General features: G+C 34.9%; 2 protein-coding genes across 3 annotated transcripts; one reads left to right on the top strand and one right to left on the bottom strand.

Moving 5' to 3' along the window:
- The first annotated feature begins 226 nt into the window (after positions 1 to 226).
- LOC107768044 (GDSL esterase/lipase At5g14450-like) lies at positions 227 to 1878 on the top strand. The gene is made up of 4 exons (XM_016587150.2): positions 227 to 480; positions 573 to 745; positions 914 to 1187; positions 1461 to 1878. Exons 1-4 carry the CDS (start codon positions 294 to 296, stop codon positions 1715 to 1717), a joined length of 891 nt encoding a protein of 296 aa, XP_016442636.2. The 5' UTR covers positions 227 to 293; the 3' UTR covers positions 1718 to 1878.
- A 110-nt stretch (positions 1879 to 1988) lies between these two features.
- Positions 1989 to 8784, bottom strand: LOC107768043 (SAGA-associated factor 29 homolog A). Of its 2 annotated transcripts, none has more exons than XM_016587149.2 (9): positions 8389 to 8784; positions 6222 to 6315; positions 5886 to 5962; positions 4943 to 5049; positions 4728 to 4813; positions 4340 to 4393; positions 2760 to 2910; positions 2607 to 2620; positions 1989 to 2354 (listed from the first exon to the last, which is right to left on the bottom strand). In XM_016587149.2, the coding sequence occupies exons 1-9, from the start codon at positions 8504 to 8506 to the stop codon at positions 2252 to 2254; spliced, it is 804 nt and encodes a 267-aa protein (XP_016442635.1). In that variant the 5' UTR covers positions 8507 to 8784; the 3' UTR covers positions 1989 to 2251. The 2 variants fall into 2 exon arrangements, with proteins under 2 accessions (XP_016442635.1, XP_016442634.1); XM_016587148.2 differs by having other exon boundaries at positions 4943 to 5052.
- Between the last annotated feature and the right edge of the window lie 2823 nt (positions 8785 to 11607).

Here is an 11607-nt window from a genome sequence, read left to right on the forward strand (position 1 = left end):
AAAAATTCCAGTTTCCGTCGAAGTTGACGGTTTTGGTCGCTTTTTTTGACCGACCAACGTTGATCGGAAATATTTGGTCGGATTTTAGCGAATTTTTAGTAGTGACGAGAAGTGGGTGACAAAGTGGGAACAAGAAATGTCGACTTGAGTAACACAAATATCTTTGAGCAAAGAATCTCTATTTGAATGATTTCTCGATTAATATCATTACTCATAGTGAAACTTACAAAATCAGGGCAGTTAATTGATTATGGACGTTTCTTTATGCAGCTGAGCACCTGAGACTACCCTACATGAGTGCCTATCTAGATTCCATTGGCTCGAATTTCAGGCACGGAGCCAATTTTGCAACAGGAGGATCCACCATTCGTAGGCAAAACCAGACTATATTCCAAAGTGGTATTAGCCCCTTTTCACTGGACGTTCAAATTATGCAGTTCCATCATTTCAAGGCCAGAACTGAAGAGCTCTATAGACAAGGTAAAAGGAAACTAATGCAACTCAATCACTGACCTGTTACTAGCAAGTTGCATCATTTAAGCTAATTTGATACAACTATAACTATGTCTCAGCGATAGACTTGTCAGAGAAGAACAAACTCCCTCGTCCTCGCGAATTTTCAAAGTCTCTCTACACACTTGACATAGGCCAAACTGACCTAGCTGTTGGTTTCCGCCAGATGAGTAATATACAACTTCGGGCAGCCATACCAGACATAATAAACCAGTTCTCTGCAGCAGTTACGGTATATGCACTTTATCAATTTTAACCTGAGTTTAACTTCTATACACTAATCATGTAAAACCACATTGTTAGTGTAAAAATTATTTACCTTAAATTCTTTTAACATAGGTAGTGATGTAGGCACTAATTATGAAGAAAAATGCTATCTTTGTTTCATTATTTATAACAGCGTCTATATCAACAAGGGGCGAGGGCATTTTGGATACATAACACAGGTCCAATTGGTTGCTTGCCAACAGCCACATTATACCTCAGAAATCCAAAACCAGGTGTTCTTGATAACTATGGATGCTTAAAGAGCCAGAATAAGATGGCCTTAGAGTTCAATAGACAGCTGAAAGCCAGGATAAGAACACTGAGGGCAGAGCTTGGGCATGCTGCTATAACATATGTAGATGTCTATGCTGCCAAGTATGAATTGATCAGCAATGCCAACAGCCAAGGTATATTTTAGAGCGTATATATTTTTTAACGAGACTATTCCACTAAGTACTTGCCATTTCTCGTCAGCACTGGTACCAGATAACTCTGTCTACCAAAACTTAGGCAGGTGGGAAGAAATCAGCTAACATCTTTTTGTCCATGTTGGGATTTGAACCGTAATCTGACAACTCGGCTGACACCCTTGGGAATTGGGTGCCATTAGTACATATTACATTCCCAATTCATTTCTTTATCTTTTGATCAAGGACTTTAGGCATTAAAATTTTGAACAGGTTTCATGGAACCCCAAAAAATATGCTGTGGATTGCATGAAGGGAACACGCATGTATGGTGTGGACAGAAAGCAATAGTGAGAGGTGCAGAAGTGTTTGGAAGGGCTTGTGTCAACCCTTCTATTTACATAAGCTGGGATGGAGTACATTACTCTCAAGCTGCTAATCAATGGACTGCAAATCAGATACTAAACAGCAGTTTCTCTGATCCTCCCATTCCCATTACCCATGCTTGTCATAAACGTCTTCATTATTAGGACTGTTGTATTATAATCTGCATCTTAATTAGTGGTTTTTATATCTATGTTTAACTTCTATCAAGTGAAATCACTTGTTCTTTTCAGTTTAAAAAGGAAAAGAACAAGTTTTTTTCCTTTATTTTTCCCATCATTCAGAAGAAGAAACTATCAAGTTTCTAATATCAAGCCGATGACAAGCTCCCTTGTAGGAATTGGGTAACAAGGGACAGACATTCCTCCTTAGAGTCATTCCAGATAAGCTCAGGGACCTTAATAAACAGAGTACAAATTTACAGCTCAAAATACTAGGATTTTACTTTCATGTCCAACTACTGTACAGCAAGAACACTACAATACTAGACAATCGTACAACAATTTTTTTGGATAAATACATTGTACGACAAAGATAAAAGTTTTTTTTTGGATAAGTAGCAATGCCCCGAACTAAAAGCGAATAGGTCCATAGCTCACCCTTATAAGACTAGATACATACAGCAGATGGTCCAAATCTAGCAACTCTGGACGTGTTAAAGAGTCATAAATAACTATATTTCACTGGCGATGACCATCTGGAAGAGCAACAACCTGGTTAAAGGGCACCAAGCGTTGAGGTAGAGACCCATCTTCCTCATCATCATCAAACTCCAATGTGTAACTGCAAAAGGGAAACATAATACATTAAGCCAATGAAACAGGATCATGATTCATTGGTCAATTTTTTTTGGTAATGCAACAGTCAATTTCAAGAAAGAAGAAAAAAGAAATATTGAGCTCGATGACTGCAAAACAGATTGGGATAATTGATTCCACTTTCTGTTTAATCAGGAGTCATTGCTCAATTATTGAGTACTAAAGAATCTTAAGTTCATCACTAATTTCTAAGAAGCCAGGTAAGAACATCACTTACTCGTCGGTCTTCCTCTGGAAATTGATATAGCATTGGGACCATCACATGCAAATGTAAGTAAAAAACCAATCAATTCCTGAGTAATGATATTCTGAATAGCTCAATAAAGAAAATCCTGATAAATTACGACAAAAGAAAACTAAATAGTGGTACCTTGCGAGCCTGGACTACTGTGGCTTTGTACAGAGCTGTGGTTCCTGGGTAAACTGCCAAAACTTGTTTTCCAGGAGGGAATTCTTGAGTGGTTGCAAGATCACTTATCTTGGGAAAAGGTATAATATGTGACCAAGGTAGCTTGTACTTTCTGTAATTGGCAAAAGAATAGAACCAGTAATTCCGGTAAGAAGGCGAATAATCATTTAGTAAGCAAAAGCTGTAAGCCACTTAGATATCAAATAACTAGCTAAATAGCAGCCTTTCAAAGTACAAAGAGTGAAAAGCCACAGTTATGCTGTAATAGTTATCAGTCATCAAATTCTTCGGTAGCAATATTAGGTCTAGACTATATGAGATGTCGCAGAATCTTAATCACAAATACCTACATGAAGGTGTTGTGGACAGATTCTTAGGAAGCAGTTTCAGCAACTTGCCGGACAGCTAGGAGTAACTTATGGACTTACTTACTAGTGTGTACCAGGCAACAACTAATCACCAACAAATAGCAGAAAAGGACAAAATCTCATTGATCCCTATCATCCATCAACGTACTAGAAGAGGGAAAATATAAGTGACTAAAATTCCTCAATGAGCTGTTCCTTCAAAGTTGGCAGCTCAAAAAGTGAGGTAAGTTTTTTCTGTGTGAGGGCACACCATGGGACAAAATATACCTTTTTGTTCCTTTTGTAGTTTCCTCTTTCCTCCAATTGATGAATGTGATTTGTTAGTCTCGTGGGCAACTAAAACTGATTTGTATCGAGGTCCCAGAAGGAGTCAGAAAATCTCTTAATCTCCCTCATTCTTCTACCTACTATTCCCCAGTCTCTGTGCTTCTTGTGCATTCTTAGTATAGAAAGCATTCAATAATCCAATGGATAAAAAGGGGGGTTTTGACACTTGAGCATCGCATGAATGCAATGCTCTCTACAACGATCAAGGAGGGAATAGATTTAATCATTCCAGAGCTGGATATAAGTAGGAAATCTAATAAATAAAGTGAGTCTTTGTGAAGTTGAGATCAGGTAACGGGATAATGCCTTACATTATGTAAATTTGAGAAGTTCCATCTATAACATAAAGTTGGAGCTGTCACTTAGATCCTAGGAAGTACTTGATAAGTCACTTCATATATATATATATCCCATGCACACACACTCACTCACTCAGACACACACACATACACCCACACCCACCCACACACCCTTCCCCAATTATTGGCTGCTAAATGCTCCACAAACTACCAAGATAAACTTTCATAGAGGTCTCCCTGCATCAATTTGATAAGTAGTCATCCTGCAACACCTTTTTGGTCCTAGTCCTAAACCACACATGGTCATATTCAGACAATATTATGTTTAGAGAATAATATCAGGTATCATAGACCCTAAACTCCAAGTGCCAATTTGAGAGACACGTTTCAGGCTTGCATCCATGGATATTGACGGTTGAGGGAACAATGAGCAAACTAGTAGGGACTTACAACCAAGATATGCATAAACAATCAAAAGGAAGCACACAAGCAAATGAAAATGGGCAAAAACTATCAACAAATGTTCAAAGATCAATAGTAAGGCTACCTCTGGGCACCACCTTCCTCATCCTCACCTGGCTCCTCATCTAGAACTTCAAATCTGCACGGAGAGATACAAGGTTAACACAAATTATAGATGTAAACGATCATGTTGAAGACATAATTAAGTAAATAAAAATGTGCTCTCTCTAACAATTTAAGCCTTTAGATGAGATGTAAATAGCAGGTAGACGTCTGGGGTTAGAATCTCACCGCCATCCATAGTCAAAAAAGAATATTCACGTACTTGACCCATTAAATAAAAAATCAGGCCGCACACGTGAGGGAGCATGGTGAACACATAATTAAATAATTAAAAGTATGCTCCCTCTAACCCATTAAAATCCAGTCCTCTAGATTAACCATTCACTATGAAGCTTTATCGCAAAACTTACTCTTTTGTTTCTTTGTCATAATGAGTAACTTTAACAATGACCCACTCATCCTTTTCACCATCCTCTTGCGCGACCCTAGCAGCCACCTAGTGGTAAAAGGTTTAACTATGTTATTGCCACCACAAAAGTAAAGCTCATTCACATACTAAAGGTGCTTGAATGATATTATAAAATATCGAAAGAACTTATTCACTTCCATGAAAATAAATCCATACTTGTTCACCCTTCAGGCTAGCAAAGAACTCCTGCTGATTTCGCATTGAAGGAGAGAGCCTGGGAATGTCAGAGTCACCTTTCATCCTCTTCTTTTTCTGCTCGTTGCCTTCTGTCATCCATGTAGATCCAAATGCATTAATCAAGGTGAAAACAACTGAAGTTGATGACCAGAAATAGAGTTGAGTCTATTAATTTAGATTTAAACAAGAACATATTTTTTAAATTCATAAAATAGATGTTTGATTCATTAGGCTCAATAATAACTTGCTTTAAAGTATTCCTTTGCATAAAGGCTACAGCTAAAGCATTATATGTGGGGGTGTGCTTATTATTTTGTCAACGGTGTCGCTATCCACCAAGTTGATATTTGTCTCGCTTTACACTCCTTTTGGTACATCTCATATTTTTACCAATTGATCAATTTAATATAGGCAGATATGGGAAGTTAGAGAATTTTGGAACCATTAAGTTTTCCAGAAACGTCACTGGATGTTATGCTACCTTGTACTTCTGCGGAATACCCGAATCTAAATCCTAAACAAATTAGTAATACCACAAGACAAAAAAACACTGTCATCTAATTAGCAGTCAAGATTTTATTTTATTTTGTTGATAAGGAAAAAATAAATAAATCTTGACTCTTAATTTATGAACAATCTCGTATTTTCTTCAATATCCCAAAGTATTCTGCCACTATTGTCCTTCTAAAGATTGATTTATCGTGGACCTCAAGTTCAAGCTATAATTGCCATTCAAGTTCTTTAGAAGAGACAGGCACAAATAAAAATACTTCAAAGAGAACTTTGGTGAGGTATTGTGTGTGTCCCACAAGAACAATCAACATCCAAAAATTGAAGATGTTGTAAGCCAGGTCTTAACTTTAAAGAGCGTAACGCTAGAGATTCAATGATTGCTATGTTCTATCAATCATAGTACACACACCTATCCTTCTTCTCTGTTGCCCAGCACCTCCAGCGGGGATTATCGCATCCAGCTGGCCTAACAACTGGTTGGATATACTGCACTCGAAAGGCCAGTAAGGAGAAAGCAATGAATTTCAAGTTTGAGAATGAAAACATAAAGTATCAGAATAAAACATAACATGTAAGAACAAACAAAGTGTTGTATATATTCCAAGTCAAGGTGTCAAACAAAGAGTTCCTCAGAAATAACAAATAAGGCAGCTCCATTTGGACAGCATAGAAAGCTGTGAGTCAAAAGTCACCACACAGATTTCAACCACCCTCCCAGGTGAAGAGACGGTGCAAACATAAATACCTCATCTCACTCTCGGAGAGCTCTTTGGCTTGAGTGTATAACATCTTAAGTTTTGACAGTGAATTGTCACCTGGTTTCTCAACCGCTTCTGGAGCTGCACAAGGAATGGGAAAGTACCCAAATGGTAAGTTACAGCATAGGTCTTGGTAGATATATGTCACATGCAAGTTTCTATCTCAAGAGGTCAATGATCTTCTCCAGTAAAAGTTCATGTTTTCTTTGCGGAAATCACATGAACTCAAATTTATTAGCATTTTTCACTTCTTTGTTGGACATGATATTCTTTTTATATCGTCAATTTGGATTCAGCCATAGAGAAAGCATTATAATCAATTGTATTCCCAACATTGAGTGAATAATAGATAACAAGACATCGATAAACTGAGAAACGATAATACAAAAATTTTAAGTTACATCATCAATTTGTTCTATCGGACAAGGCAAGATAAGCCAAAGGGAAGAGTACATTGCAAAGTCATCCAAGCAGTCCGAAACCTTAAAACAGAAGTTGCTTTCTTTTAGCTAGAATCAAAGATCATAATGGAAAAGAAAGCTCAACGCAAGTAACTTATAGAAACAGTCATAAAGCAAATTTAGTTAGTACCGATGTGATCAAGTTGTTAGGCCTATTTACTGTCCTGAGGGCAGAACAATTAATTTACAAGTATCTGGTATTTGGTGAATCAATAAGCACAGAAATGGTAAAATAGTGGCTGATTAAGCTGATAAGTTTGTGTTTAATGCTTCTAGATTCAGATAAGAAATCTAAAACACACATGAATGAGCTAATAAAGAAAAGCTGTCTCAGATGAGACAATCACTTTACCACTTTTCAAAAGAAAATAGGACAAATTATTGTATAACAAATACTGAACCAGATAAATTCTCTGGTTGTAGTACAATTGGCAAAGAATATCCACTTTATGGTTTTTTAACAATCAAAAAGAAAATATCCACTTTATTGCTTTCAAAAGGGAGATTAAGATTGATGCAAGAAAAGAAGTAATACATGGAAACTTAGATGATCAAAGAGCTATAAAAGCAGTTGCAAGCCTCCACGAACCTCAAGCCTCAAGGTAGTTTATATTGGTAGTTGCATTGACTTTTTCAAGTTGGAATACAGGGAGGAAAATGATGGCTAACTTATCAAAGATAAGATGCAAGATTGAGTCTTAGGTTTGTCAATAATTAGTTTGGATAAACCCCCCCCCCCCCCCCCAAAAAAAATAAAACCTAGAACCTTTCAGTTCTAGTCTTAGGTTGTCAACCTTAATTTTGGTTAAAAAGATTATTTAACTAGCTAAAATAACATCTAGTTTTCCAATGGATTAGTTGGCTATGATTGTCAACGCAATGAAATTTAGTACTACAAATTCTTCAGAGGAGGAGGTCACGGCTCATGGAAAATATTTTGTTACATCTATGCTGAACAATTGTGGAACCTTTATACATAGGTCTTCCGAGGGCCTATTCATTTATACTCTCTAGCAGTTTCTTTATTTTATTCTCATGCTTCTGACGAGCCACTCCATTTTTCATAGAACTGTAACTGGAAATTTTGTGACTAACTTTTACTTATTCTAGAACTCCCTGTACTTTGCATCACAATGCTTGATCATTCTATAACGCTAAAAGCTTCAGTATTATTACTTATCACAAACTTATGTCAGCAATATCCTGAACAGCCAGACCCTAATTTTACTACTTCAGTATCAAAAACTACTTGTCTTACAACTCTTCAGCTTATGTGATGGTTACTGTATCAGTTTTGATGAACAAACTTTGAAGGGCAGGTGGACCCACTACTAGCCATTCCATAAACACTGTCGGATATAAGACCAATACACATCAAATTATCACTTAATGTTCTTACTTTCTTCACAAAGGGGAGTAAATACAAAGCATTTGAGTTATCTGCAGTACAGTGTAAAGATTTCTTTTACATCATAGGTTAGTTACCATTTTTACCAAGTTATTAATTACCGTTTCTCATAGAATTAACCTATAATTACCTTGTAAGTGACCTGATTGCCTAAATACTTGTTTTTTACACAAACATTGCATAGAACTTTAACTCAAATACGAATTATAATAAAAGAATTATGGTAAAGCTTTTCACTTTCTCCATACAGTAATAATTTAAATGAGGAAAAGTTGAAATACTAACTGGATTGAAGCTTCTTGTGCATCTTATTGATTTCAAGGAGTACTTCCTCTTGTTCTTTCCTTAAACGATCGAGTTCCTTTGATTTGTCCAACATTTCGGCTATGTCCGGTGACGACATCTACTTATTTGTTTTCCGAGGAGATCGCGATAGTTCCAGAAGCTTCTGGAAGCTTCGGTACCGAAACCAGAAGAAGACGATCAGAGCTCCAGCTAAATTATCATCGTCTTAGGTTGTCGGAGAAGACGCACGGAGTACTAATTGGAGATTAACTTCGCCTGAGAATTGCCACTGGTACTTCCGTTGGGAAAAGTCCTGTTTGCCCCTCTGATATTTTCTCTTTTGTCTGAATATTCCTGCTCTTACCAATACTTAGGGGTCGTTTAGTTACAATGACAACGGATAATTATCTCAAGATATAATATAATGCGAGTATTTAATTTCTATAATAAGTGTACACTAGTTTTAGCTTACATTATTAACGTAAAAGTATATCTAGTATCCACGGAATTAACGGTGACGATCAAAAAGATGATGACGAGACTACTAAGTTTATATGCGTAATATTTAATATATTACTCATATAACATTAATTTTACTAACAAAATAAGAGTTTAACCAATTTCTCGAGTCACCTTACTAAGGCACATAAAACTAATTTTTAAAAATATTAATTAATTCCATTACTGACTAAAACACTTGCCAAGTGATTTAGCCAAACACAGATTTTCTCCTTCTGCAATTTAACTGTGGTGCATTGTTTTGTTAGATGTTTTGTCAATAAATGGACTGAAATTACACATATTTCTTAAAATGAAGGTTAAATGTGCTCATCCAAAGATCACTGGGACTCAACTCAGATTTGGTCTATATAGACAAATATATCATTGTTTTCACTGTTATAAGAAAAATCAAATTATGGTAGATGTCTACTCTTCCTCCACGATCTTCTCAAATGCTTAATAACATATTCAATGACATATTTTTCTTCACTTTTTATGCATATATAAAGGCCTTGTAATAGATAGGAAAATTCACACAATTGAAGAAGAAAATCTCTTCCTTCTCTCTATCTCCATTTCTTGTTCATGTTTTACTAAATTGCTTTTATTTCATAACAACAAGTCTTGTTCATATTTTACTAAATTGCTTTTATTTTATAACACGTTATCAACACGAATTGTTCATTTCATTTCATGATCTTCTACGTTAAGACTATGTAAATTATAAGCAGACAATGAGATCAAGTACAATGAAAAATGTCTTGGATGATAATACAAAAATAAGTTTTACATCCATCTAAACTCATTCATACTTTCATATCTTTGCATTAACTTTATGTACAGTGTTTAGTTAAAATATTTTTTTCAATTGTATCCGGTGAAATAAAGAACTAGAAAGGTATGTCTTTATTTGGACAAAGATAATATTCCAACGTATATATATGTTCTGACCGTTTACATACTATGATAGATAATTATTAAGGTAATTTAGTAATAATATTTTTACCATCACATGATGTATTTCATTGAAAGCAAAATTATCAAATATGTAGGCGATTTTACAGTATCTTGCAAATTTGGCATTCGAATATACAATCAATATAAACTCATTATAGTTATAATTTATAATAGTCACGGTTATGCATTAAGCCTTAAATATTTTTGCTGGAAACATAAGGCTCATTCCTCCGTATTGAATTTTTTTGGTGAAGTTCTAATAGTCTTTGAAATATAAGTGGTTATATGTTATCTGCACCTTTTTCCTAATTAATTTATTAAAATGTAAAAGTGATTGTATCATTTAAAAAACATAACTAGCATTTTTGTTGCATAGGAACTGTTTCAAGATTGAAATAGTTATATATGTCTTCTTGAAAGTTAATTTACTTATGTATATAATTATGAAGTAATAATATTTTAAAGGCTCGAGTACGAGTCCTAGTGAATTTTGGCCTATTATGCCAAAGATTGAGGGTAAGACGATGGGTTCAAGTCACAACGCACTATATTGATGAAAAGACGTTGGATTCAAGTTCCAACGCATTATGGCCTAGCATGCCTTTATATGGGTAAGGCATTGGGTTTGAGTCATAATGCACCATATTGATAATAATAATAACTAAAGAAAAAATAATATATTTTTCATGAAAAAGCATGAAACTTGTCCCACTTGATTTGCTCCATTCTTGAAGTGAATGTGATAGCAGTGCATGATAAGTCTAAATAAAGACAAGTGATTGACCAAAAAATGTGGGCGTGCGAAAGGCAAAAATAATAATAGTTATCACTATGGTAATTATAAAAAAGGAGAACAAGACAATGTTTACCATCAAATTGGTATGAGAAAAATAAAAAAATAAAGCACATTGTATGATTATACTCCATTCTTCGAAGAGAATGTGACTTGTGATAAATATTGAGAATGCATACTCATTCCTGAAAGTGAATGTGAAAATATATATGTGATAAAGATTATGCTTAATAATATACTTGTGCATGGTTGGATAAATACTACAACTCACCTCTAGGGGAGGTTTGAGACAAAGAAAGATAATGAATATTACTGTGTAGTTACATGATATAATGAATATATCATTAGTCGCATACATGTGATACGCCAAAAATATTTTGTCAAGCCTTATAAAAGTTATTTAAAGCAAAATTAAAGCAAGAAATTATTTTGCTTATGATGATTTTGAACATGACAATTATTATGATATGATTTTCTTTGTGAAGGAGACATTCATTATATGGATGGTGTGACAAAAGATCTTGTAGTACAAAAACAGTTAAGAGTTCTGAAAGAACTAATTTGTTACTACCCGGATGAATGAAATTGTTCATAACATTAATATTGTAGTAAGTCTCAAAAGAAATATTTTGATTTACAAATATATTAGCCAAAGTGGTTGGCATATTGAGACTATAAATGAAAAGAAGATTGAATATCTTTATATTACTATAATCATACCGGGTAAATATGAAAGGTTACCTGACTTTTCTTTTATTTGTACTACACAAGTATAAGCATGATGATGCAATCACAAGCCACAAATAAACTAGAGGTTTACTGAAATAAATATTAGTTGGCATGACCGGTTGACCATCTCGGTTCAATTATGATGCGAAAAATTAATTGAGAATTATATTGGCATATATTGAAGAAATATAAGATTCTTCAAGAATTCTCTTCTGCTGCTTATTCTCATGATATACCAG

This window comes from Nicotiana tabacum, chromosome 17 (genome assembly GCF_000715075.1).
Source record: "Nicotiana tabacum cultivar K326 chromosome 17, ASM71507v2, whole genome shotgun sequence".
NCBI classification, from domain to species: domain Eukaryota; kingdom Viridiplantae; phylum Streptophyta; class Magnoliopsida; order Solanales; family Solanaceae; genus Nicotiana; species Nicotiana tabacum.

What these genes read in the sequence shown, in the direction of transcription:
- LOC107768044 (XM_016587150.2), top strand. Translation starts at nt 294, where the DNA reads ATGAGTGCCTATCTAGATTCCATTGGCTCGAATTTCAGGCACGGAGCC. An exon ending in AGTTCTCTGCAGCAGTTACG is followed by an intron (nt 746 to 913) that starts GTATATGCACTT and finishes TATTTATAACAG; the next exon opens with CGTCTATATCAACAAGGGGC. An exon ending in CAGCAATGCCAACAGCCAAG is followed by an intron (nt 1,188 to 1,460) that starts GTATATTTTAGA and finishes AATTTTGAACAG; the next exon opens with GTTTCATGGAACCCCAAAAA.
- LOC107768043 (XM_016587148.2), bottom strand. Translation starts at nt 8,506, where the DNA reads ATGTCGTCACCGGACATAGCCGAAATGTTGGACAAATCAAAGGAACTC. An exon ending in GCACAAGAAGCTTCAATCCA is followed by an intron (nt 6,316 to 8,388) that starts GTTAGTATTTCA and finishes TTCCTTGTGCAG; the next exon opens with CTCCAGAAGCGGTTGAGAAA. An exon ending in GAGGAAGGTGGTGCCCAGAG is followed by an intron (nt 2,911 to 4,339) that starts GTAGCCTTACTA and finishes TGCCAATTACAG; the next exon opens with AAAGTACAAGCTACCTTGGT.